At 37.8% G+C, this 26150-nt stretch overlaps 1 protein-coding gene across 1 annotated transcript in view; it reads right to left on the bottom strand.

The window, feature by feature from the left end:
* The window catches only part of PCNX2 (pecanex 2), a 300484-nt gene that overhangs the window by 144542 nt on the left and 129792 nt on the right, over nt 1–26150 (bottom strand). The window contains exons 18-19 of the mRNA XM_065919838.1: nt 14169–14261; nt 13228–13378 (exon numbers count right to left, since the gene is read on the bottom strand). Of these exons, the coding sequence (XP_065775910.1) occupies nt 13228–13378; nt 14169–14261 (244 nt within the window). The remainder of the gene's footprint in view (nt 1–13227; nt 13379–14168; nt 14262–26150) is intronic.

Here is a 26150-nt window from a genome sequence, read left to right as displayed (position 1 = left end):
ATATAGCATATAGGCTTTTCATAATATGCTGCTATATAATTCTATGGAATCACCTTCTATCAATTTTCCACTTACATCCTATATCGAACTGACTCCCTGGATTATCAATGCTGGATTTTTTTTTTTAAAACCTTTCATTTATCTCTTTTATACACAAAAACATGCATAAAACACACACAGAGCTGTGTCTCTAGTACTTCGCTTGAAAAACAGCCTCAAAGCACCTCATGCCTGCTTACAGCCACCACCCCACAAGGTAACCACTGCCTAACCCCTGAACAGCAGTTTATTTTGCCTACTATTCTTATGTGTCTTTTGCTCAGCAGTGTTGTGAGATTCCTCCACATTTTCGAGTGCGGTTGTCATTTGTTCATTCTCACTGCCATAGAGTCATCTACTTATTGAACATACAGCTTTTTTCCCAAGGTACTGTTCATGAGCATATGGTTAGTTTCCAGTATCTACTGTGAAGAGTGCTGCTATGAACATTTTTTACATATCTTTTGATAAACACGGGCCGTTTCTGTGGAGTATGTATCTAGGAAGGGAATCACTAGGTTATTAAGTGTGCACATAGAAAGCTCCAGGAGGTGTTGCCAACTTTCCAATGGCACTGAGACAATTTATACACCCACAAACAATACAAAGCTTTCCTTCCACTTGCTCCACATCCTTGCCAGAACATTTTCCTCTCCTTCATTCTAGCTGCACGGGTGGGTGTATAGTGCTATCATGTTATGGTTTTATTACGCATTTTCCTAATGATTAACGCAGCGGAGTGCCTCTTCATGTGCTCACTGGCCATCTGGATATACACTCTGCTGAAGCGGTTCTTCATGGCTATTGCCTGGTTCTTTTTCCTACTGGATTATATGTCTTTCCTTCATAATTTTAAGAGTTCTGCATACATCCTAAGCATCAGGTTTTATTCACATATATGCAATGGGAAAAATCTTTTCCCATTTTGTGGGATGCTTTTTAACTCTCCTAATAGTATCTCCTGTAAAAGAGAAATAGTTTTAATATGCTCCAAGTTCTCATCTATTTTTCCTTTTAAAGATTTCTGTGTTCTGTTCAAAAGACAAAGGCCATGACCACCTTCTACTTTCCTCTAAAACTATAATTGTTTTAAATTTTACATTTAGATCTGCATGGTATTTAGAACTGGTTATTGTGTATAATACACTATCTTACAAGATGGTGGTTGAGACTGACATTTTTCCCATTTGGATATCTAATGGGTCATCACCATCTACTGAAAATGACTGCTATTTCCCCCTGCACTATAGTCAAGCGTGCTGTTCTAGATGTCTTCATATATGTGCCTGGTGCCTGCTTGGACTATCCTTCTAAATTTCCTACTTAACAAATTCCTCATCTTTTTACAAAATATGTCACCTTGCCTTCTGGAGCTTTTCTTGGCCCCCTCCCCAACCCCTCACCACTCCCAATACAGTCACCACCAGTGGTGGCCCAGGGCAGGGCATTTGAAGTCCATCCCAGTAGGAAGAGGCTTTATCACTAACACTGTTCAGAACTGTCAGCATAATGACAGCAAAACAGAGTCCAACTTTTAATTGGATTTGTTACTGTTTTAAAATTCTTTATAAACCATGCACCCCACTTTCTGCCTGCATTCTGTATAACACCTTTAGTTTTGAAGCAAGATGTGTTCTTTCTTTGAGCCATTACTGTACACTGTGAATTCTACAATTATAGCACCTGTCATACCAGCATAAATATTCATTTAAATATACTAATCTTCCCATTAGACTGTGAGTTTGTCAAGAGTATGTGCTATGTCTTAATCAGTATTTCAAGTACCTAGCATAATGCCTGACCTAGAGTTAAGGTTCAATAAATGTTCATTTATCTTCTTATTTTGGTGGTCGGGGGCAACTCTGAATAATTAAAATGAAAAGAGGGATTTTTAAAATAAGCAGCCTCTTGTAATTGCTTTTTCAATTCCAAAAACAAAAAGCTGTCTAACAATAACATATTAAACAACATTTCCTATTTTAATCTCTCATAAAGTATAATCAGTTAGAGCTAGGTTTCCTTCTATACAAAATTATTTTTTCTGATTTCTCAATTTATAAGACATCAACAATGTCAGACTGAGGCCATCACATCAAATGCAATTCAGCTTGCTTATAAAAATACATTTATAGAGTTTTATCAACATTTGTCACCAATTCAGAGAAACATGACAACCTTAGCTAGAATCCTGCAAAAACATGTAAATTAAGAGAAATATAAGCCAACCTCTTCCTGCAGTGCAGTTAGAAAAATATCTGAATTAAAAGAAATGTTTCAGTGGCTCATCGTCCAAGAGTGACCTGGGTGCCATGTGGATGGGGGGTATGATCTGGATTATCAAGTGCTTGTCACATTTAATTTCAGTAGATGACATATTCCAGTAAGTGGAGATAAAGCTGACTGAGTGTAGGCAGACAATCCCATTGCAGTGCACAAAGATTTACTGCAGATAATGATAACAAATATGGGTTTGCCATAGAATTTCAGTTTATCCATTCCAGAAACACACAAAGCAATGAATATCAAATAATATAGAAATCACTAATAAGCTCCAAATTTATCATCCATGTCTTTCCAAATATTTGAGAGCAGAAGTACTTATTCGGTAAGATATTAACCCTCTGTGCACATGTGTGAAACTACATCAAAGACAAGATTATAAGGCATGTAGCTAAGAGAGTTAGGCTGTAAAAGTCTTGGATTGTAAGCACTAGTCTGCTGTCTGCCTTTAAAACAGCAAGCTTGTAGGACTAGCATTCAATATGGTCAAAATAACATATATGAACAGCTAAGGCCCCAGGTCTTTAATAACTGGGTCTCTACTTAGAAGCAAGATGATAGCTGCAAAAGAATTGTTTGCTGGACTTCTGAAGGATAAAAAGAACTTCAAGAGGACTAGAAATCAATTCATTCATAAGTTGCAAAAATCTTTACTATTCAATAGCACTCCTAGAGTAAAAAAAAAAAAAAGAAAGACTGGTTGCACTGCATAATTCAGCTCTAGCTTACTACCTGAGGTGCTGCCAGGGAATTGAAAGTGACAACAGCTGACATCTCAGTGTGATACAGAAGTTCCACATGCCTCCCACTGATTAATTCTGAATCTCTAGTTGCAGGGACTGTGAATACATTTTACACTGTCTGCATACACCAGCAAGCATGGGTATACATACTTCATGTAAAGAGGAAAACATTTTAGATGATGATTCACCCCAAGGCAGGGGTTCCATAGTTTGTATTCAGTATAACATCTAGTCAAAGTGGGAATGGAAAAGGATGTGGAAAGGGAGTTCAAATCAATATCTAGGAGGGACACAGTAGATAGTGAATCCCAGAGGTCACCAACACCATACTCTTGACTTCAAGTTCTGCTACTACTGCACATTGAAACTGAATTGAAGGTAAATCAATTTCATGCTCATTCTTATATATCTCTAGAATCCTTCTACCAAGTTCAGTCAATTATTCCAATTAAATGCTACAATCTCTAGATTGTAGAAAATGTTTAACAGATAAATGTACTGGACATTTCTACTTGGAAGTAGAAGGGAAGCAAATATAAGGATGAATAATAATGTAGGAGAAAGTTAAAACACAAGTGTGATCCAGAATTCTGAATTCTAAAAGACTAAAGTTAATCCTTCATTATGAGGGTGGCCATGAAAAACTAGTAAGACAAAAAGCTTACAAAGGCAGTAACATGATAAATACGTTTAAGTCCCCAGATTGTCTCAGTATTCACACAAAGTCAAGTTAAAAAGAAAATCTTTGCAATGATATTTTATAACTGTCTTTCTGTAAAGTTCTGAATACACAAAGAGACTATAAAAAAATATTTCTTTAACATTATTATTTCTCTTTTCCCTGAAATAGTAGGCCCTTGAGAAAAAGAATGCAAACTAACTCTACCACTTACAAATTTACATGTGATTTATCATGACTGAATGCTTTTCAGGTTGTGTTTTATTTAGATGTTACTAAAAACTAGAGCCTCTCAATAATTAAAAGTTAATAAAAAAAATCCCCAGGATGTTTTTATCATCTTTAGGATAAAAGATAAAAGGAAGACAATTTGTTCCGATTCAAATCTTGAATTATGACTGACAAGCTTCAAGAACACGAGGCTTCCTGCTTTGTAGCAACATATTTATAAACATTTCAATAGGGGTACACCTCGGGTTCAACTTGCCTGGTCACACCAAGGCATGTAAGGCAGAGAGACCCTGCAAAATTGATTCACTGCATCCCAACTGGTTGCGCCCACTTATTGTAAGCAACTGCTTTTCCTATGAGCATTTCTCACTCTCATCTTTCTTGCTGGGCCAAGTCCTTACTACTAAAATGTATACATGTAAAGGTTTATTCTCTTAAAAAACAGTTTTAACTACCCAAATCAGTAGCAGGAATTGAGTCATCATTCTTAAATGGAAAGCAAATCACACCACCCCACCACTTAGAGCCTAAAATTCTGTTTAAGACAAAGCCAGTGTTCTCACGACCTTCCCATTCCCAAATTCGCAAATTCACAGTGAGCCTGTGGCTTCTTCTCCCCCATTTTGAGGTCTAACCCCTTTGTTATCTTTCAGACTTTAATTAGTTGTACTTTCTCAAAGAAGCCTTTCTTTTTCCCTCAAATCTAAATTAAGATCCCTTTATAACTCCCTCGTAGCCCCCTATACTTTTCCTTCACTGGACTTTAAACACCTTGCAAATATATTAATCTGTGTGATGAATGTTCATCTCTTTAGTACAGCCAGGGGTCCAGGGCTGTCTTTCCTCCTCATATTTGACATTTAGCACTGTACTCTGTTCATGGAGCCACTCAGCAGATTCAGGCAACATCACTGGTTATTGATGTAAATAGCAAAAGCAGACACCTAACAGAACAAAGTTTGAGAAGCTGGGGCTCCCATGGTGAGGCACTGCCTGCCTTATGGAAGTTTGGGATCTACTCCTGGCCCCCTTTCTTTTGTCCTGGGCTGAGACCATGCTGGCCTTGCTCCCAAGTGCTTCATCACCATTCACATGGCCCTTGGCATGTGACAGTGTCTATAAATGGTTTTGAATTGCTTAGTAACTATTATCAGGTTCAATATCATGGTAAACATCTTAGAGAAATACAAGGTGGGAACATTCAGGAATCACAATAATAAAGCTCATGTATTTCAAGGAATACAATTTTTTAGTTGTTTCTTTGGTGATTTTTGAGTTTGGAATCATGTTTGAAAAATTCTTTTTCTCTTTCCCTAAGATTATATAACTTGACCTATATTTTTTGCAGTGCTATTCTGGTTCTTTTCTTTCTTCTTCTTTCTTTAAAACAATTTAAATCTTTAATCCATCTGGATTTTCATTTGATACAAAGTCTAATTCAATTTTTTAAAATGTTTAGCTCATTTCCCCAAAACCATCCCACTGACTTTTTTTTTTCATCAATTCAGTGGGGATTAAAAATATATTCTTCACATCTCCTCAAAGGGATGGAGAAATTCCTAGGAGACTCAGGAAATAATGTACTCTCCCTTCCTGGTAGAAAGGTCCTCTACCAATATTAATCCATAGTATTTAAAACTAAAAATACTAGCGAATCATTTATCAATTTTTCACATAAAGATGGTTAGGTCAAAATGTTCACAAAAAAAGGGTTAAGAGAAACTTTCAGACGTTCTCGCCATGGGCACTGAAGGAAGACACTTCTTGTGAGAACAACCACCTTGCCAAGAGCAAGGATTATGTTCTTATCCATTTTTGAATCATCAACATCCAGCAGAGCACCTAGTACGGAGCAGGTGCTTGATGAATGACAAATTTACAAAATCAGAATTCCTCCCCTCAACTAAAGTATGATGTGTATGCTATTTCAATGACAAGATTATTTTCAAACACTAAATCTATTTTTCCACTGGCATCTATGTCAATTATTGTATCATAAAGCGCCGTGAGGGTTATGTGATTTTAGATAAGATCCCAACAGACGCATGGCAGGGAGCCTGAGTCAGCCCCCATCCCAGGGGCCTCACCTACTCTAGCTGGGAATGGGCATCGTTCCTCCTCCTTGCAGGCCTGCCTTCCTATGCACACTCGACCCAGAGAGCTCAAAGCTACTGCAGTGCCATCCTGCATACATCAAATCCAGCACAGTAAGGCTTACAGGGACTTTGCTGGTGGTCCACTGGTTAAGACTTCACACTTCCATGCCAGGGGGCATGGGTTCAATCCTTGGTCAGGGAACTAAGATTCCACATGCCTCATGGTGCAGCCAGATAAAAAGACTGCCTAATTTTCAATGTTAGTTTTTTTTTTTTTAAATCTTTCCCCAATTATTTTACTTCTGCATTGTTTTAAATTTATCAGGAGTTTACAAGAACCCCAGGGGCCACCTGATAAAAATTCCATGGCTGGCTGGAGAGAGAGTGGGAGTCTGAGGTTGGCAGCTGATGGCTGAACTCTGTCCCCAAACCCTTTCTCTCTTAACGCTGCCTGGGGCTGGCCTGTGCTTCTCCAGGAGTCCCTCTGCCTCGCTTCCCTGTGAGCAAAGAACTCTGGATTCCACTTGTCTGTCTTCCTGCTGCTGGGCAGGCCTGCTTTCACTGCCAGCCCCCTGCAGCCCCCTCCAGCCTGTGCAGGCTGACACAGGAAGATACGTTCCCCAGTCGATCAGGAGGAGATGGGCCAGATGAGGGCAGAAGAAGCAGAGCCAGGCAGGAAGGGAAAGAAGAGGAGGGGAAGAGAAAGTACCTGAAAACAGCAAGAACACTAAGGCAGGCTGCCAGTTGGCAGGTTATTTTCTGACACATCAGCCCTAAGCCACTTCTTTGGCATTTGTAACACTCTTTCAGAAGCATTGTAGCAAATGAGACTATTTCTCAGGCACCATCTGAGTCACTTTGAATTAAAGAGGCATTGGAGGGTTCCTAGGTCTCTAACTATCTCTTGATGCTAGCATCTCTTTATGTGGAGAGAAAAAGAGGTAAGGATACATCCTTTTTTCCAGAACCATGGCGTTTCCTCATCACACACATGGAGACCGTCCCATAGATCCCAGTACAGCCTTTAGGTTCTTTGAAATCAGACATGCCTTATTCTTTCCTCTAGCGCTATATACATTTCAAAAGATTTTATCTGGTTGGAGTTAATCTCCATGGAAAGTCTGTAAGCTAGGTCATTCTAGTAGTACTATCTTCTGCTGGCAAAAATTTCACAACGTGTCTATCCAGATCATAAAGGGTCACCAACTTATAGCACAATGGGTGAAATGAGGGACAAAACAAGGTGTAAAATAACAGAATGCAGTCTGCCTGTCAAGGACCTTGCCAAATGCTCTACATGTATTGCCTTGATTTATTTCATCCCCCAATAAATCTTTGTTGTAGGAACCCATAATTATAGATGAATCACAAAAGTTAAGCCCAACTAATAGGAACAGAGACAGGATCTGAGCCCTGCCATGTTCAGAGCCTATTCTCTGGGCTGTGACAGTTTAATTCCCTCCTAAATTTTCCAAAAGCTTCCTGCAGGGTAACATCTGGTCACAAACAAAGGACCAAGAGCCAGGAAGACATCAGACTTTTCGCCAGCAGCAACAGGAGATAGAAAACAATGGGATATTAGCTTAGGATTCTGAAAGAAGTGTTTAACCCCTTACAAGCTCCAAGCTCTCCGTTAAGTGCAAAGTAGAATGAAAACACTTTGAGATAGATGAAGTCTCAAAACATTTCCCTACCATGCACCCTTTCCCTGAAGTGACCAAAGGATGTGTTTCATTCAAGGGGAATAAACAAGGAACAATTGAAATAGGTTCCAGAGGGAGTCTGGGCAAGGATGAAACTATTTTTCAAGTTTGCCTGAGTGGAAAGTTAAATTGAGAGATATTTTACATAGTTATTGGAAAGACTAGGAAACACAGAAACAGAACAGAAATTAGAAAGGCTATAAGATGCAAAAACAGAAATCTAAACAAGAAAGGAAATGCAAGCAGGGTACACTAATGAACTAGACATGAACAATTAGACTTTCTATATGACATACACATATATGATTAGGAAAAAAACTGAATATATGTTCAACAAAAATCATATTAGGAGGAAGGAGTAGGAGAAAATGTTCATACATGAGGAAAGAGAAGAGAGAGATCTTTATTATTCATAACAGAGTGTCAGTAGACAGGCAAATCTGAAATATCAAGAAAGATAAGAACATGCACATTATTTGCAAGAATTATGGTAAATATTAAAGAAAGACCTAGAGTAAAAAGTAAGGAGGAATCATACAGGAAAATGTTGACCAGGGACTTGTTGCTTTTCATCACAACTTGTCCTGTTTGGCTTTTAACAGTATGTATTAGTGAAGTGAAAGTCGCTCAGCCACATCCGACTCTTTGTGACCACATGGATAGTCCATGGAATTCTCCGGGCCAGAATACTGAAGTGGGCAGCCATTCCCTTCTCCAGGGGATCTTTCCAACCCAGAGGCTGATAGGGATCAAAGCTAGGTCTCCCGCATGCAGGTGGATTCTTTACCAGCTGAGCCAACAGGGAATTATAAATGAAAAATACATTAGAAAAAGCATTATCTGTTGGAACCAAGTCTTTCACATGGAAAAACCAGTCTATCTGCAAATCAACAGGCAAGATTTGTTAAAATGCACAGCAAATCTCATTTAAGGATTACAAACTGAGGACTCAATTGTGAATTAGTTTTATAATAGTGAATTTGGTTAAATTACAATGCAAATGAGATTTTTCAATTGATGTTTTAATGATTTCTATAATCTTTTATCCATTTATTCTAATGTATCCAAAAATTATAGCTTAAGCTTTTCCTGCAACCATATTTTGCAGTGGGATGAATCTCTATGTATGCATCTTATTATACACATAGACTAGAGTCCTTCAAACAAGCCTTTATCTCCGGGCTTTTCCTGTCTGTGGGGAACTCTTCCTTCAGTGAATTTACAAAGCACCAATCAGTCACTCATTCATTCATTCAGCCAATATTATTAAATACCTACCATGCACCAGATCCTAATCCAACATCTAATTTTTAAATCTCATTTAGTTCCATTTAATACACAGAACCAACAAGTTAGAATAGCTTAACCAATGGGCATGCCAGTTGGGCTTCCCAGATGGCTCAGTGGTAAAGAACCCGCCTGCCAATGCAAGAGATGTAAGAGACGCAGGTTCAATCTCTGGGTCAGGAAGATCCCTTGGGGAAGGAAATGGCAACACACTCCAGTATTCTTACCTGGAAAAATTCAATGGACCAGAGAAGCCTGGCGGGCTACAGTTCATAGGTCACAAAGACAAAGAGTCAGACACAGCTGAGCACGCATACAATCGATGGACATGAAGTTAAGGATAACCTCTTCACTCAGGGTCTGAGCCTTCTACTGGTTGTTGTTTTTGTTGTTATTTGCTTTTTTATGTGTTTTTTGGCACACCATCTTCCCAGTACACTGAGAGCAATATGGGTAGCAGAAATAGTATACAGCCAGAGGGAGTGAGATCACCAGGGTTCTGATCATTCACCGGCCACAAAGTTAGTGGGACCTGGGTCAACGTCCCTTGACATCTCTGGGTGTCAGTTTTCTCCCAATAAGTGCTCGGATAGTATTATATAAGCTTCAAGACAGACACAACACTCAGGCCTTGATACACATGCCAACTCCAACTGACTGGTAAAGTCTGCTACTGGCCCGTCTTAGGACTGCTCTCTTAGCTATGCCTACTGCAGGACCAGGGATCACAGTGGTATCCACAGACTTACCAGCCCTGCTCTGCTTTTTCAAAATATTCTGTGATCATATGAGAAAGAAGATTTGACATAGTCTCACATTAAAGGTCTATGATCAGTTTGAATTTCCTATGCATGTTTTCTGGCTAGTAGGAGGAATAAAGAAGGAAATACCTAAAAGGCAGAAAGGCAGCCAGGAGGAGAAAGTGAGAAAACAGACGGTGGATGATATCAAAATGGGTAAGGAGTCTTCAAAACATTCATACTAACATATTTTAAGTATTTGGATTTTCCTTCCAACACACAATTTTGAAATGCTATCTGTTTTTCATTATGAGCCTGATTTGTTAAATCTATTACTCTTGGCTCGATTTCAGGTGGATTATAAACAGCTAATGTAGGCAAGTGAGAAATATCCACCAAGCTTCTACTGAAGCCTGTGGTCCCAAGGGGAACATCTTCCACCCATCGTAAAGGACAGAGGCCCAGAGCTACCCACCCACTCAGTCCTCCAAGAGGGGACATCAACATACAAACACACTCTCCTTTCTTGCTCTTGACACTTGTACTGAAGAGATCATTCAGATTTAAAATGTCTAAATGATTCCAATTTAGGCTGGGTTCTCTTAGATTCAGGGGTAAAAAACAAGGACACACACACAAATTCCAAGTTTTCCACTTGGAAAACTTTCAGTGTTGAATGCCACACTCTGAACTGCCACAGTGAGGGGAGTCTACACCTGATCCGCTTTATTTTCCTCCCTCTTGTCACGTTCTCTGTCCTCAACCCAAAGGCATATAAGTATCTAGGTACAGGCACAGACACACATGATACAGATATAGATATGCAGTTTCCCAAGTGAAAGCATCTGACCTCAAATCCCCATCAACTACCTACCACTGAGGCTGAAACAATACTCAACTAATGTCAACAAAACCTAGTATTTCAATAATAAGTTAAGGAAACGAAAGGCAAATGTAACCCTCACACTGCAGAAGTTCTAAAGAAACTCGTCTTTTCTTCAGGTTGCTTGACTGACCCACATGCAGGCACTGGTGTGGATGGACCGCTCAGACGGTAAAGGATCTGCCTGCAATGGGGGAGGCCTGTGATTGATCCCTGGGTCAGGAAGATTCCCTGGAGAAGGGAATGGCAACCCACTCCAGTACTATTGTCTGGAGAATCCCATGGACAGAGAGAGGAGCCTGGTGCGCTACACAGTTCATTGGGTTGCAAAGAGCTGAACATGACTGAGTGACCAACACTGTTACTTTCTTTCACTTTCCGTCTAGGTGGACTGTAACATGAACTGACCATTATCAACTGCACCTACTCTGAGCTCATCTTCCTTCAATTTTTATATTACTGATAATAATTTGCATTTATGTAGCAAACAAGATTGAACACAGCATTTGAAAACCGTATTATGCAGCTTGATCTTTGGTGAGTCACTGATGTTGTAAGTGGGAATAACAAACATCCGAAGGCAGGACAGTCTGAGCTGCCTCCACCACCTTCTAAACCCTATGCTGGCAGCAGGCCCATCAGGCCATGTCTCTCCTCTAAGCAAAACCCTGTTTTGTTGATTTCGCTGTTTCAAATTAAGGCAGCTCCAGGTAGCCTCTCAGACATATTCTCTATTCTTGGCAGCATCATAAGTGATTATTTTATTTCTTCTTAAATTAATTCCCCTCTGCCCTTTTACTTTGGTCATACCGATAGGATCAGAGTGAAGAAATGAAGTAGGTACTTAAATAGTTCATCTCACTAGGGGATTGTAAGTAAGAAAATATGGGAGACCCCTGTAAATCAACAGTTACTCAAGAATGCAGGTTTGCTTAATCACAAAACCAAGCAGGCTTGCTCAGCAACAAAACCATGCAACAGAATCATGAGACATGCCCCAAAACAATAAAACAATGGTGGCATGAGACCTACATCCTGCCCAGGGAGCTCAGTAAGTTAGGACATGCTCTCTGTACACACAAAAAGCAATAATTTGTGGACCTAGCTTGACCTTGCAGGGACAAGAAAACTCCCCTGCCCAACCTGCAGGAGGAACTGATGATGGAAGCATTGCATCTACTCACGAATAACAAAGATCTTCCACCCCTCTCCACTTTTCCTTTGATTTTAAAACTGCAGTCCAGTAAGTTTTGGGCATGGCATCCTCTCACCTGCTCACCTGTAACCCTCACAAGCATCCTATTCTAATAAATCACTTCTTATCTCTTTGCCTTTTGCTAAATTTTTTCCACACTGGAAAGATAAGGGACTGTGGTACCTGAGCTCTTCTGAGTCTTCGAAACAACACTGAATCATTTCAGTACTAGTCTACTGAAGTTATCGATGACAAACCTGGCTGAGTCCAGCAAACCTTGAGTCAGCAAACTATAAGTATGAGTCAGCAAACCTTGGTGCTACTTATATACCCTCATGTCTGAAGGTGGAGATGACTAGATGACTCATTTAACAATGGAGAAATTACAGTGAGCTATATAGTTCTGTGTAGACTTAGCATCGTTGGCTGGTTACAAACTATAGCTATAAACCGTGACCAATATGTCTGAAAATGGGGATAAATCAATCCATCTGCCATCTGTTCAATCACAGAGCCTGGAGAGACCTAACATGGAAATTTCTGACTTTTTTACTTAGAAGCTCAAACACTGTTAGGGTCATTATCAAGCTGTTACTTAACGGTGGCCAGAGTCAGCCATGGAAACTGCTAAGTCAATCAAGTCCAGGTCGGGGTGTGGGTCTAGTTCTAGGCAAGCACTGCAAATTCAACAAAATTTCAAGGGGTCATGGATCAAAATTCAAAGGTCAGCCTCTGCTACATCCCACCTCTGGTTTTGTGGAAGATGATAAGGCAAGTTGAGTGATGCTATTCTTGGTCCCCCATCAGCTGAACGTGGAACAGCATAATGTTCAGGTCTGAATGATATGAATGAAATTTTCCTCAATAATAACAACAAATCATTTTCATAAAACAGACTTCTAATTCAGCCCACTTCAACTTTCTTGTTCCGGGAACATTACTGCACACTTCAAGGTACACACGCTCTCCTTTATCTACTGTAGAGAAATACACACTTCCCTGGCAGCTCAAATAGTAAAGCATCTGCCTGCAATGCAGGAGACCTGGGTTTGATCCCTGGGTCGGGAAGATCCCCTAGAAAAGGGAATGGCAACCCACTCCAGTATTCTCACCTGGAGAATCCCACAGACAGAGTAGACTGGCAGGCTACAGTCAGGCTACAGGGGTTGCAAGACGTCGGACACCACTGAGTGACTAACACAACATATACGCACACAGAAAGCAATCCACACATCACCGTATTTAAGGGTACATTTCCACAGCATTAAGGGCATCAGCACAGCTGTGCACACTCTCAGTATAAGGCAGACCTCCCGCCACACCCCATTTTCATGAAGGATACCTTACTCACCTCTCACTTCCCGTTGCTGATACTCTCTGTTTTTAAGGATGGGATGTGAAATCCACATCCACGGGTGATGTTTGCGCAGCTGGGGGAGCAGGTAGTGGGTTACAAACCCCACGGCTCCAGCCAGGATGAAGAGCACAATGCTGAGAAAGGGCTGCAACAGAAGAAGGTAAGTGTCAATGTGTAGCTGGAAGCATGGGGAAGGATGCCTGTAAATAACCCAGAACCATAACTATGCTCCTTCCCTGCTCCTCCCAAAGCACACACAGCCAAACTCAGCTCTTGCTTCAGGCCTCTGAAAATTTCTCCCGTAGCACTTGAAACTGGTCTCTGCATTGAGAACCACCAAGACGGAGTGCAGAAGAGGCTGAGACATTCTGCCCATTAGAATACTTTTTCTTGCTTTTTGTTATTTCTTTTAAAGATGAGATGGAGAATAACAAATTTAGCTAACAGACTTTTCTTCACTGATAGAAAAGTGAGACAGCAGCTGTCTGCAAGAACCTCTAGCCAGAAATCCCATCTGGCTCACTATACTGCTGTTTTTCCAACTGAAAATTATGTTCCAATAATCGTTTTGGCTCTGCGACTTCCATCTCATTCCTGATTTGGTGAGTCCTCCCTTCTCCACTCTTAGCAGTGAGCTGTGATCCTGTCATGACTGTTGACCATCCTCATGGTGGATTCTATAAGATATGCTAACCAAACAATTCCCTGGATGGGAAAGAGTAAGGGTAAAACATCTGGATCAACTCTGTGTTGTGAACCAAAACTCATCTCAGACATAACTCAACACACCTGGATATATTCCTCCAAGCTCTCTATGTTCTTCTATTCTTCCTCTGACTCCACTAACCTCTCAATAGCCTGGAGCTGCACAGTGGGCTCTGTTTATTACAGGCAATGAGGAGAGGGGAAGAGTGCAAAGCCAAATGGATACATACTCGCAAGGACAGGAACACAGTGCTGGCACTGACTGCAAAGGACAGAACTGCAGCCACCGAGCAGATGATGAGATCCGATTTTAAGATATCCTTCTGCAAACAGAAAACAACTGTACAGTTCGCTCTCCTGTGTTTCTCTCGGCAACCCTGGGTCACCAGGTAAATCAGGTGACAGGATCTTAACCCCTGGGTACACTACATACCTGATCTATTCCCAATGGCACACGTTGGATGGACCATTCAGCACCTCCCATGTGGGGAATATCAGGGAAACTAAGGCAGAAGGGGGGCAAGAGGAAATACAGACTGCCATGCCTCCATCCGCTAGCCAGGGAGAGAAGATTTTCTACACGTGTAAGAGGCATAAAGTTCTTCTTGACAATCACAGATCAGATGCAAGATGCCCAGGTCTAATAAAGATGGGTAAAGTGCTAATAATCTCCACTGGGCTTTGGCGTGGTTTGTATTTTAATGTGCACGCAGTGTAGGCCAGACAGAGGCCTCTTACACATTTACATTTTTCTTTGCTCCTAAATAGATTTTACATTTTAATTCAGTTAAATTAGGTAAAAGCGACTTCCAAATAATTCAAGTATATTTATATTATGTACACATATGTAGGAAATGAAATGTCAGTAACTTGCTACTAATTTTCCATCACACAAAATTGTGTAGTGAGCAGGCATAAAGGAAAACGAAGCAAAGTTAGACCAAAGAATGTTACTAATACTGCAGATACATGGAAAATGGCTTGTTAGCTCAGTAGGGTACAATGTTGGCTAACTGACAGAGCTAAAAGGAGTACTGGGGAATCATTAAATTTTTTCTTTCTACAGAATCCAATTAGCTGCAATACATAATTACTGAACATATTAAGGTATCACATTGTTATCTGAAAACTCTGAAATCATCAGTTTAAATATATCAATATATCATATCAAAAATGAATTATGCCTCTTAAATAATTATTTTGAATGTTACCTGCCAAAAAATCATACAGAATATACATCTGTTTCCCCTTAGCCTCCCTTCTTTTCTTTTTGTACAAACCATATACCTGTTTACCTACATTCTCTCCCTACCTTTATCTTTTCCTGTCTTTTTAAAATTAAAATATGGAGTTTCTTGCAAGTCATGCTGTTGATTTTCTGACTGAATTGTCATCCAAAGTGACAGGAAGAAATCAGGAGGACAGTTAAATGCAGTAAAAATGACCTGAACCATCTGATGAAAAATCAACATGGCTTTGTCAGGATAATCAATAATACAATGAAGAGATCCACTCTCAACATCAATTTACCAATTAGTTGCTAAAGTTGCTTTGCACTTCCTATCTCCAAAGTTTACAATTCACATACAAGTACTGAATATATCAGCTATCAAATAGTGACAAACAAAATTCTGGATTTATTCTTAGTAATGGTAATCTGATTTTTGAGCAGGAAAATCATTGGTTTTTAATTCTGAATCTATAAACTTTTGCATCATAAGTTTTCTCAAAAATTTACTATTAGTAAATGGCAAAAACCTAGTTATCTCCTTTCATTCCAAATGCTTGAAAGAAGGCCAAACTCTCTCAGAGGGAAGTTCTATAATTCACTGCATCTTCAGGCTGTGGAGATTTATTCATTTTTATTTACTATTTTTCATTGACATGGTTTATGTCATTTTAAAATTGCTGATGCTTATCCAAAAGGGAGATTACATTTTCCCAAATATTCTATCTTAAAATTGTCATTTAAAAATTTTTTTATTTTGTATTGGAGCATAGTTGATTAACAATGCTATGTTAGTTAAACTATGCCATTTTTAAATGACCTGCTTAAAATTGTTTAAAGGCAATTCCAATCAAAATCCTAATAGGATTGTTTTTTATTTTATTTTTTAACAAATTTGGAAGTTAATTCAAAAGTTTACTTGGAAATGCAACAGACCTAGACTGGGGACTAGGTAAAACAATTTTGAAAAAGAAGAACAAAGTTGGAGGACTTTCAGTATCTGATTCAGAAACTGCATGTGCAAAACTATGGTAATCAGGTATTGGTGGCATTGCCACAAAATTGACATTGAGGCCACCTGAACAGAAAAAAAAAATCCAGAAATAGGCCAACATGTAAACAGTCAACTGATTTTAAACAAAGGGGTCAAGGTAAAAATGACACCTTTCCCCACAATAAGGTAAATGAAATTTTTTTTCAACTGACTCTGGTTTAGTTGGATAGCCAACTACAAAAAGAAAACAATAACAAAAAATCTCCTTGACACCTCACATCATGCACAAACATTAACTCAACTGGCATCATAAACCTAAACTATCAAATTCCTCAAAGAAAACATAAGAAGAAATCTTAGTGACTTTGGGTTCAGCAAAGTTTTCCTAAATAAGACACTAAAAGCTGCAACTGTGAAAATGAAAAAAAAAGCCATAATTTGAGCTTTAAGAAAATGTAAAATATTTGTTCTTCCAAAGACCTTCTAACAGAATGAAAAAGCAAGCCACAGACTGGGAAAAACAAACATACATGATTTGCAAAACATCCATCCAACAAAGGATTTTACAACTCAATAAGAAGTCCAACAACTCTTTCTAACTCTCATTCCTAACTGCATATGGGCAAAACTTTTGAATAGGCTCACCAAAGGAGATGGTAGATGGTAATTATTGAGTTTTTCACTTTTGATGCTAATTAATAAAACCACAGGATAAATTAATGATATTACCAAACCTTTCTTCATATTTTTAATTAATTCTCTAGAAAAACTACGATAAATAGATTCACTATATCATAGGCTAAGAGTATTTCACAATTCTTGATAAATTACATCTTATTAGATGATTGTAATAATTTACACAAATATAATTCAATGTCTAAGAGAGCTCATCTTTTCACTCTTGATGCTAACTAATAAAAAATTACAAACTTAATATTGGTAACAGTAACATTAGCACATAGAAAGGAAATGATTTCCTCTTTTCATATAGCCACCAAAAAGCAGATATTATTTTGCTCCAAAAAATTTTATTCTGGAAAATATTTTTTGAGAGGAATCTTGAAACACACCTCAGAGACTGTTGCTGTGTCTTCTGGGCCAGTTTTTTGACCTGTAAATGCTGAACCATAGTTCTAGCACTAATCATGATGTCTATGGGTTTTTCCATGAATGTTTCTTAAACATCTAATCTAGTATACATTCAATTTTCTGCCTTTTTCAACAGTAGTTTCTTTTGTAAACATTATAGATATGATTATATAGATGTATAGACTTACTATTATCACTTAATGGCCAAATAATTTTCCATCTTGTGATGTCATACATATAAACACATACATATACCAACAATATCATAATGGACCCTCAAAGCATTAATCTAGTGAATAAAATTGAATGTAAACATTTCCTAACTGCTAAGACACTGGGTTGCCTTCCATTTTTTACCATAATGAATCATGCTGCTTTCTTTTGGGCTTCCCAGGTGGCTCAGTGGTAAAGAATCTGCCTGGCAGTGAAGGAGCTGCAGAAGATGTGGGCTCAATCCTAGGTCAGGAAGATCCCTTGGAGGAGGAAATGGCAACCCTTCTCTAGTATTCTTGTGTGGAGCTTCCCATGGACAAGAGGAGCCTGTCACGTGATAACCCATAGGGTTGCCAAGAATAGGAAACAACTACTTGCTTGCTTGCTCCATTATCTTTTTGCACCTATCTTTTTTCACATTTTGAATCAATTCTCTATAAAAAATTATGATAAATAGATTTATTATATCATAGGTTAAGAGTATTTTACAATTCTTGATAAATTACACCTTATCAGATAATTGTAATAATTTACACAAATATAATACAATGTCTAAGAGATCTCATCTTGTCACAATTGGCAATATCATTAATTTATCCTGTGCTAACTGAGTGGACCAATATATACCATCTCATTTTAACCTGCATTTCTTTATTTATAAGAAGGGTAAGTATATTTCATACATTTACCTATTAAATATTTTGTCCCTAAATGAAGCATTAATATTATTTGCTTATAGAGTTTAAAAAATTATAACAGTCATTGGTATAAGAAAGATAATTTAACTTACAAATTTGTAACAAATATTTTTAGAAATTATCAAAATTATTTGCATTTTATTGCCCTTTTTCATATAGAAGTTTAAATTTTTATGCACTCAAATTTAACTGTGTGTGTATTTATTTTTATCTTACAGATTCTATAGTCTGGGAAATCATTTGCTCTTTAGAATTTGAATAAGTGTGTATTATATTTCATGCTCTTTTATGAAAATTTCTTTAACAATTTAAAAAATGTGAGCCATGCATACAGAAAATTATATAAAATACATATAGACAATGTAAGGAATAATTATAAAGTGAATGCCTCATTTATTTTTCTGGAATTGAGCTTCAGGAGTTGCTTGTATATTTTTGAGATTAATCCTTTGTCTGTTTCTTCATTTGCTATTATTTTCTCCCAATCTGAGGGCTGTCTTTTCACCTTACTTATAGTTTCCTTTGTAGTGCAAAAGCTTTTAAGTTTCATTAGGTCCCATTTCTTTAGTTTTGCTTTTATTTCCAATATTCTGGGAGGTGGGTCATAGAGGATCTTGCTGTGATTTATGTCGGAGAGTGTTTTGCCTATGTTCTCCTCTAGGAGTTTTATAGTTTCTGGTCTTACATTTAGATCTTTAATCCATTTTGATGCATGAGACAAGTGCTCGGGCCTGGTGCACTGGGAGGACCCAGAGGAATCAGGTGGAGAGGGAGGTGGGAGGGGGGATCGGGATGGGGAATACATGTAACTATATGGCTGATTCATATCAATGAATGACAAAACCCACTGAAATGTTGTGAAGTAATCAGCCTCCAACTAATAAATAAATAAATAAATAAATAAATAAAATAAAGTGAGTGCCTCAGTGAGAATGCCTGGTTCAAGAATCCAGTATTCCTGGTACACAAGAAGTCCCTTGTATGTGACTCCCTGGTCATAAACCCTTTCTTCCCCTCTTCGGGTGCCCATCAACTATCCTGATTGATGAACACAACTTTCTTGCTTTAGAAAAACTGTTCGCTACTTATGTATGCAGCTATAAGCAGCTGAGTTTGCCTATTTTTACCTGATAGATGGCACACACTGTATGTATCTGTTTGTGTCTGTTTCCTCTGCTCAACACTAGTGTCGTGATGAATACAGTGACGCGAAAGTCTCTCAGTTGTATCTGACTCTTTGTGACCCCATGGGCTGTTCTCCAGGCCACAATACTGGAGTGCGTAGCTGTTCCCTTCTCCAGGGGATCTTCCCAGACCAGGGATTTAACCCAGGTCTTCTGCATTGCAGGCAGATTCTTTACCAGCTGAGCCACAAGGGAAGCCCAAGAATACTGGAGTGGGTAGCCTAGCCCTTCTCCAGCAGATCTTCCCGACCCAGAAATCGAACCAGGGTCTCTGGCATTGCAGACAGATTCTTTACCAACTGAGCTATCAGGGATTATAAAATTCCTATAAATTATAAGAAAACCAGACATCTCAGCTTAAAATGGGCAAATATAAATGGTCATTTTTTAAGTGGTTAAAATTCACCATTTATAGCTCTAGTAAGTTCTTTTCCTTTGCTACGAAGGCCATTCTACTGTAGGTGGAATTTCCAGCAGCTTCAGTTTGGGGTTCTTATGACAAATGCTATGATGAGCAATCTTATGTGTGTATCTGGTACAAATGTGCAAGATTTGCTCTAGGGTAGATACGTATTTAGAAGTAGAAATGCTGGCTCTAGTGTATACATACAATACCAACTTTATAATACCAGACTGTTTCCAAAACAGATATATTATACTAACTTACTCTACTCTTAGCAGTACATGAAGTTTCATTGTGCTACACTTTTGTCAACACTTCGCATCATGAGCACTTTAATTTATTGTCAGTCTGGTTGGTATAAAATGATAGCTTGTTTGGAGTTTCCTGATTATTAATTAGACTGCATATGTAGTCATGTTTTGGCCATTGATATTTGCCCATTTTTAATTGAGATATCTGGTTTTCTTATAATTTATAGGACTTTAATATTCATCATGACACTAGTGCTTCATCAACTATACATGTTTTAAAAATCATTTCCCATTCTGTAGCTTAGATTTTTAAGTCTTATTTGAAGAAGGTATTATTTGATAAATCAAAAGTGATAATTTTAATGAATTAGAAGTTTTGTTATTAAAATTTTTTCTGTACCATGATATCATAAAGCTAATCTCCTTTATTATGATTCTAAGTGCTTTCAGGGTTTGTCATCTAATATTTAGGTGCAAAATTCCATCTGAAATTGACTTTAAGGACAATGGGACAAAAGAATCCTATTATATTTTTCTACTTATTAAAAACCATTTTTCACTCTATTTTTCCTTCTGTACAGGGTTGGAACTTACATGCTCTGTTTCTATTCCTTTAGTAGTTATACTAAACAATCAATTATGCAAGCTTAAATAATCACAGTCTAAATTTAATCAATATTTTAATTCATCTCCTGGACATACAAAGAACTTAACAAGTCCTGGTGTCCATTTCCCTTCCCATCCAAACTTGAATGTTACTGTAGCCACATATGTCAATTCTACTTCACATTTTTTAAGTCAACCATACACTCATGATGGTTTTATATGGTCAAAATTTTCTTAGATTTACTAACACACTGCCACTTTCTTTTCTCTTTGTGCTTTCTTATAAATTAGACCATCAGAGACTACTTTCTCTTGAAGACTATCTTTCAGAATTACATTCACTGAGAGTCCCTCAGCATTTTTCTAAAATATTTTTATTTTGCCCTTATTCTTGAAAGATATTTTCACTGGGCATCAAACTCTAGCGTGCCAGTTACTTGCTTTACAGAACTTTAAACATATCAAACTGTCTTCTGTTTTATACTATTCCACTTGGTAAGGTAGCTTTCAGGCTGTCATTCATTTGAATGCAATCTATTCATTTTGTTTAACAAATTTAAGATGGTCTGTGTCTTTGGTGTACTGCAATTTCACTACAATTTGTCCAGTGTGTATTCTTCTTTAATTTATCCTGCTTGTGATTCACCAGAATTCTTAAATCTCTGATCAGGGTCTTTCATCAGTTATGGTAAATACTCAGATATTATCTCATCAAATATTCATTATGCTTCAGTCTCTCTCCCTTTTTTCTGGAATTCTGATTATATATATATATAATGTATATATATATAATGTATATATTCTATAATAATACACATATAATATATATAATAATATATATTATATATAATAGTACATATATATAATATATATATAATTCTGATTATATTTATATATAATGTAAATAGATAGATATATTAGATCTTCTTATTCCATCTTTCACATCTCTGCATCTGTTGTATGTATATCCTAATTTTTGGTCTATCATTGTTGCATTCCAGAGACTTTCCTCTGTCTTGCTTTTTCAGTATACTAACTCTCCCTTCAGAGGTATCTAATCTCTCCCATATGTCTGTGTGTTTACTTTAATTGCTTTACTTTGTTTAGGTCTTTTGGGTTCTCTTTCAAACATACTGGATCATTTAAATACTTTCTATGGTTTAAAATATTAAGTGAAAGTCACTCAGTTGTGTCCGACTCTTTGCAGCCTTATGGACTATACAGTCCATGGAATTCTCCAGACCAGAATACTGGAGTGGGTAGCCTTTCCCTTCTCCAGAGGATCTTCACAATCCAGGGATCGAACCCAGATCTCCCACATTGCAGGCGGATTCTTTCCAGCTGAGCCACCATGGAAGTCTGTTAAATATTAACCCTTTTATTTCATCAAACATAGTAAGTAGAGTTGTTTCAAAATGTGTGTCTGATCATTCCAATATTTGAAGTGATTGCAAATCTATTTCTTCTGGCTCTTTGTTTTTCTGTGTAGTTTTAAATTTTTATCAAAAGCTGCTCACATTCCTTAGAAAAATGGTTTTGGGAATTTGGGGAGACTGAGGAGGAAGGTATCTCTGTAGAGGATTCATATATTTTTGTCTTTGTTTTGTCATAAGGCATTTCCAGTTGCCAGTAACTTTATAAAGTATATTCATAAATTGAGGGGGACTGTACAATTCAGATGTTAGAATTTGTACTGAAAATCCATGGAAATGATTATTTTGTTGCTGTTAAGTTCAACCCTGGAGTGAATTTGCTTGCATTCCCCTGGCACTGCAGAGGGTGGAACAGATTCCTTCTGGTTCATCCTTCCACCGAGTGGGCTCAGTGTCCCAGCATGATAAGTAAATGATCTCCCCTTTGTGACTACCTTGGCAGGCTTTCACTTCTCTTCCCCACAGTTGGAGGGCTGAAAACTGAGGCTCAAGGTCCCCTGATTAGGTAGATGTGAAGGTTCCCTCGTTCACTCAAATTCTGACTTAATTATTCCTTATTATTTCGTCAAATTTTTAGTCACACTTGAGAAAGATTTTTTCCTTTTATTTTATTGAAATATGGTGAATATATAATGTCATGTTAATTTCAGGTGTACAACAAAGTGATATTATTTTATATAAATCTTCATTTTCAGGTTCTTTTCCCTTATAGATTATTACAAAGTATTGGGTATCATTCCCTGTGCTATACAGTAGATCCTTATTTATTATCTGTTTTACATAGAGTAGTGTGTATATGTTAGTCCCATCCTCCTAAAAAAGATTTTTTTTATACTTTATTCAGAATTTTCAGTATTAATCAACAGGGTCTGATTATAATAATTTAGTCTGCCATAATATCAGAGATGGGAAAGTCTCATTTGATCTCTCTTCCCCTCTCTCTAACTTACATTGGTGTCTAAAGAGGGATTAGCACATAAAATCCTCTTTTCCTTCCCATTGATAAACAACCATCTTAACACCATACATTGAATAATCAATTCTTGGTTGCGACATTCAATTCTCACATAACACAGTCATATAAATAATTCTGTCACCTTTCTGTGTTTAACCGATTCACTAATCCCACCCTCTAATCTTGGATTAGTCTCATATTTTTGCTGATCACTCAATCTTTATAATGTACTCTTACACCTCAAAGTGCTAAATTCCTTTCTTATTCTTCTTTTTCAGATTTGTTAAACTATTATTACCTTCTATACTTCTAAATGAACCTTTAGAATTATTTCCCCAAGTTTTGAATATAATTCCTTTGGAACTGTTTTGAACTATATTAAATACATAAATTTATTAGAGAGATTTGGCATTTAATACATTTTAGCCTTCTCATGAAAAATCAGGTTATATCTGTTTATCACCACTTTCAGACTTCATTTACATTTTAATAGGCTGCTGTAGCTTTCTCTGTTTCTGATACTACTTGTTAAAATCATTTCTATTATCAATTGATATGTTTTGTTACTATTGTGAGTTCAATCATGTTTTTGTCATGTCTTCTATGGTCATTTTTAATGTATTAGAATGCTTTTGCTTTTCTAATTTTTTTGTGTCTCTGGTGGTATTTATGAATTCTCTTATCATAGTTGACATAAATTTTCTATGCATTTTGCATGAATACAACAACATACCGATAACCTACATTTTTTTTTCTCTTTCAGGACCTATACTTGCCAGATCTTCTAAAACAACACTCAATTAAAGTTTTGTTCCCTATTTTAATGATAAATCCATATGTGTTTAGCTAATAACTATAATAGATCTCAGTACACTGAACGTTTTAAATTCACTGTGGCATTTTATGTAGCACTTCACGCCCCAAACCTTTAAAAAGAAACTTAAGAAGCCCTGGTCCAACACTACAAACCCAGCAGATTTAGACAGCATGGGACTCAAAAAACCTAGATGATACAACCAATTATTTAAAAGAAGTAGTCTGAATAATACATATAAAAATTAGGTAACTTTGTTTGTTGTTTCTAGACGTCATAAAAATAACAAATCTGAATGTGATGGGAAAAAATGTTGAAAGTGATGAAAATGAGGGTAAAAAGGGAAAGATCATGCTAACGAGGCATATGGAAAAAGGTCAACCAGGCAAACCACTGGTGAAAAGTTTACTTTTATTAACCACTGAACTGTGGTAATAAACTTTGCGAGCATAACTTGTGTTGCTCATATGGAGTAAGCCCACTGCTAGAGTTCTGGGTATCTACATTTCTAGATCACTGTCCCTTACAGCAGCCTGTTGGGCACCTAATCAGAATCACCTGGGTGGACAGTCTCATAAACATGTAGATTCCCCAGGCCAAGTGAATCAGAATAGGAGAACTGAGCGTATGATGTAACCCAGGGACTTCTCACATAAACTAAAATGTAAGGAAGAAAGAGAGAGATGACAGGCATAGGGAAAGAGAAAGAGAGTAAGACAGCCAGAGAGAGACATAAAGAAACAAAATCAAGGAGGGAAATTTCCTTGCACTAGGAAATAAATGATATTATACCACAAAAAAACTATAAAAGGTGAATCTGAGAGTCCCTTTAAAATATTATAATTAGATGAGAAATCTTTTCAGAGAAATGAACACACACATCATATTAAATCACCTACAAGTTATGTGCTCTACATTGTAAGAAGCATTTCAACGAATACCAAAATCAAGTAAGGCAACATCTAACCCAACACAGCTAATCATACTAATAAAATGCTATCTGTGTATGCTAGGCAAATTTCTCATCAGATTTCATTGTAATTCACAGATTATTTTTACTGCAATAAATCAGAAAACATCTTCATCATCATGAAACCAAGGGGGGGGAGTTATTTCACAGATATCCATGGGAAACTCTTGGGTTGACTTCAGGCCACCCTATCACTGTGGAAATTAATCTGGGAGTGTGAGTTTGATCTCATCCCTGTAATTTTCCTGGTATAAATAATAGAGGTCTGGCTGCTGACACTACATGTGGATGTCAAGTGTCTTCTTTCTTTGCTAGCTGGCACCTCATCAGTCCCAGAAGCTCCACCTCACACCCTGCTTTTAGGTGTGTCTCAGCCCTAAAATTAATGACACAATTTCACGGTGCTGAATGTCAATTATATCTCAATAAAACTGGAAGTAAAAATTAAATTCAATAATTAACAAACCCTTATTCCTAGTAAGTGATTTGTGCTTTGATTCCCTGCGGTAACCAATGCTCAGTGCTTTAGCTTGAACGCTAACCACACTCAAAGGCAGAGGTCTGAGTATGAATTCTTTTAAATTCTATCATGTTGGCTGTAATGGTGAATTGCAATTTAACTCATCTAAATTCAGTGGAACGCATTGAGCGCCCACTAGGCCTTAGGCCCTGGTGCTGTGGTACATGTGTGCATGCTCAGTCACTACGCTGTGTCCAGCTCTTTGCGCTCCCATGTACTAGAGCCCAGAGACCAAGACAAATGAGATCCATCTCCTGGCTGGAGGAGCTTGCAATCAATACCCCATTAAATGGTTCTCATTTGATCTGTTATTCCTAAAGAAAAAAAAACAAACAAATAAAAAAACACATGCATGAAAAGCAAGACTGGGAGACAGCAGACTGCTCCAAGCTCAGTACTCAAGTGGGAGATTATCTAATCAATGAGCTTTGCTTTTCAAACTATTAAGGTTTGTAAGTTGATACCAAAGAGATACACCTGCTCAAAGGGTGTTTGAAACCGCCCCCAAGCCATTTTCCTGGTGAACAAAGAAGCAATATTATTCTTTTACAGCCTTTATTTTCTCTCTTCCTTCATTTCCTCCTTCCTTTTCCTCTTCTGTGCTCCAACCAATATGGCGGCCCCTTCCACAAAATCCTAGCATGCATGCTAAGTCACTTCTGTCATGTCTGACTCTGCAATCATATGGACCATAGCCCGCCCTGGCTCCTCTGTCCATGGGATTCTCCAGACAAGAATACTGGAATGGGTGGCCAAGCCCTCCTTCACAGGATTTTCCCAACCCAGGGATAGAACCCACGTCTCTTACATCTCCTACATTGGCAGGTGGGTTCTTTACCACCTGGGAAGCCCAC

This window comes from Muntiacus reevesi, chromosome 2, assembly GCF_963930625.1.
Source record: "Muntiacus reevesi chromosome 2, mMunRee1.1, whole genome shotgun sequence".
Taxonomy (NCBI): Eukaryota; Metazoa; Chordata; class Mammalia; order Artiodactyla; family Cervidae; genus Muntiacus; species Muntiacus reevesi.
Note: the sequence above shows the minus strand (reverse complement) of the source record. Positions and strands in the feature narration are given on the sequence as shown.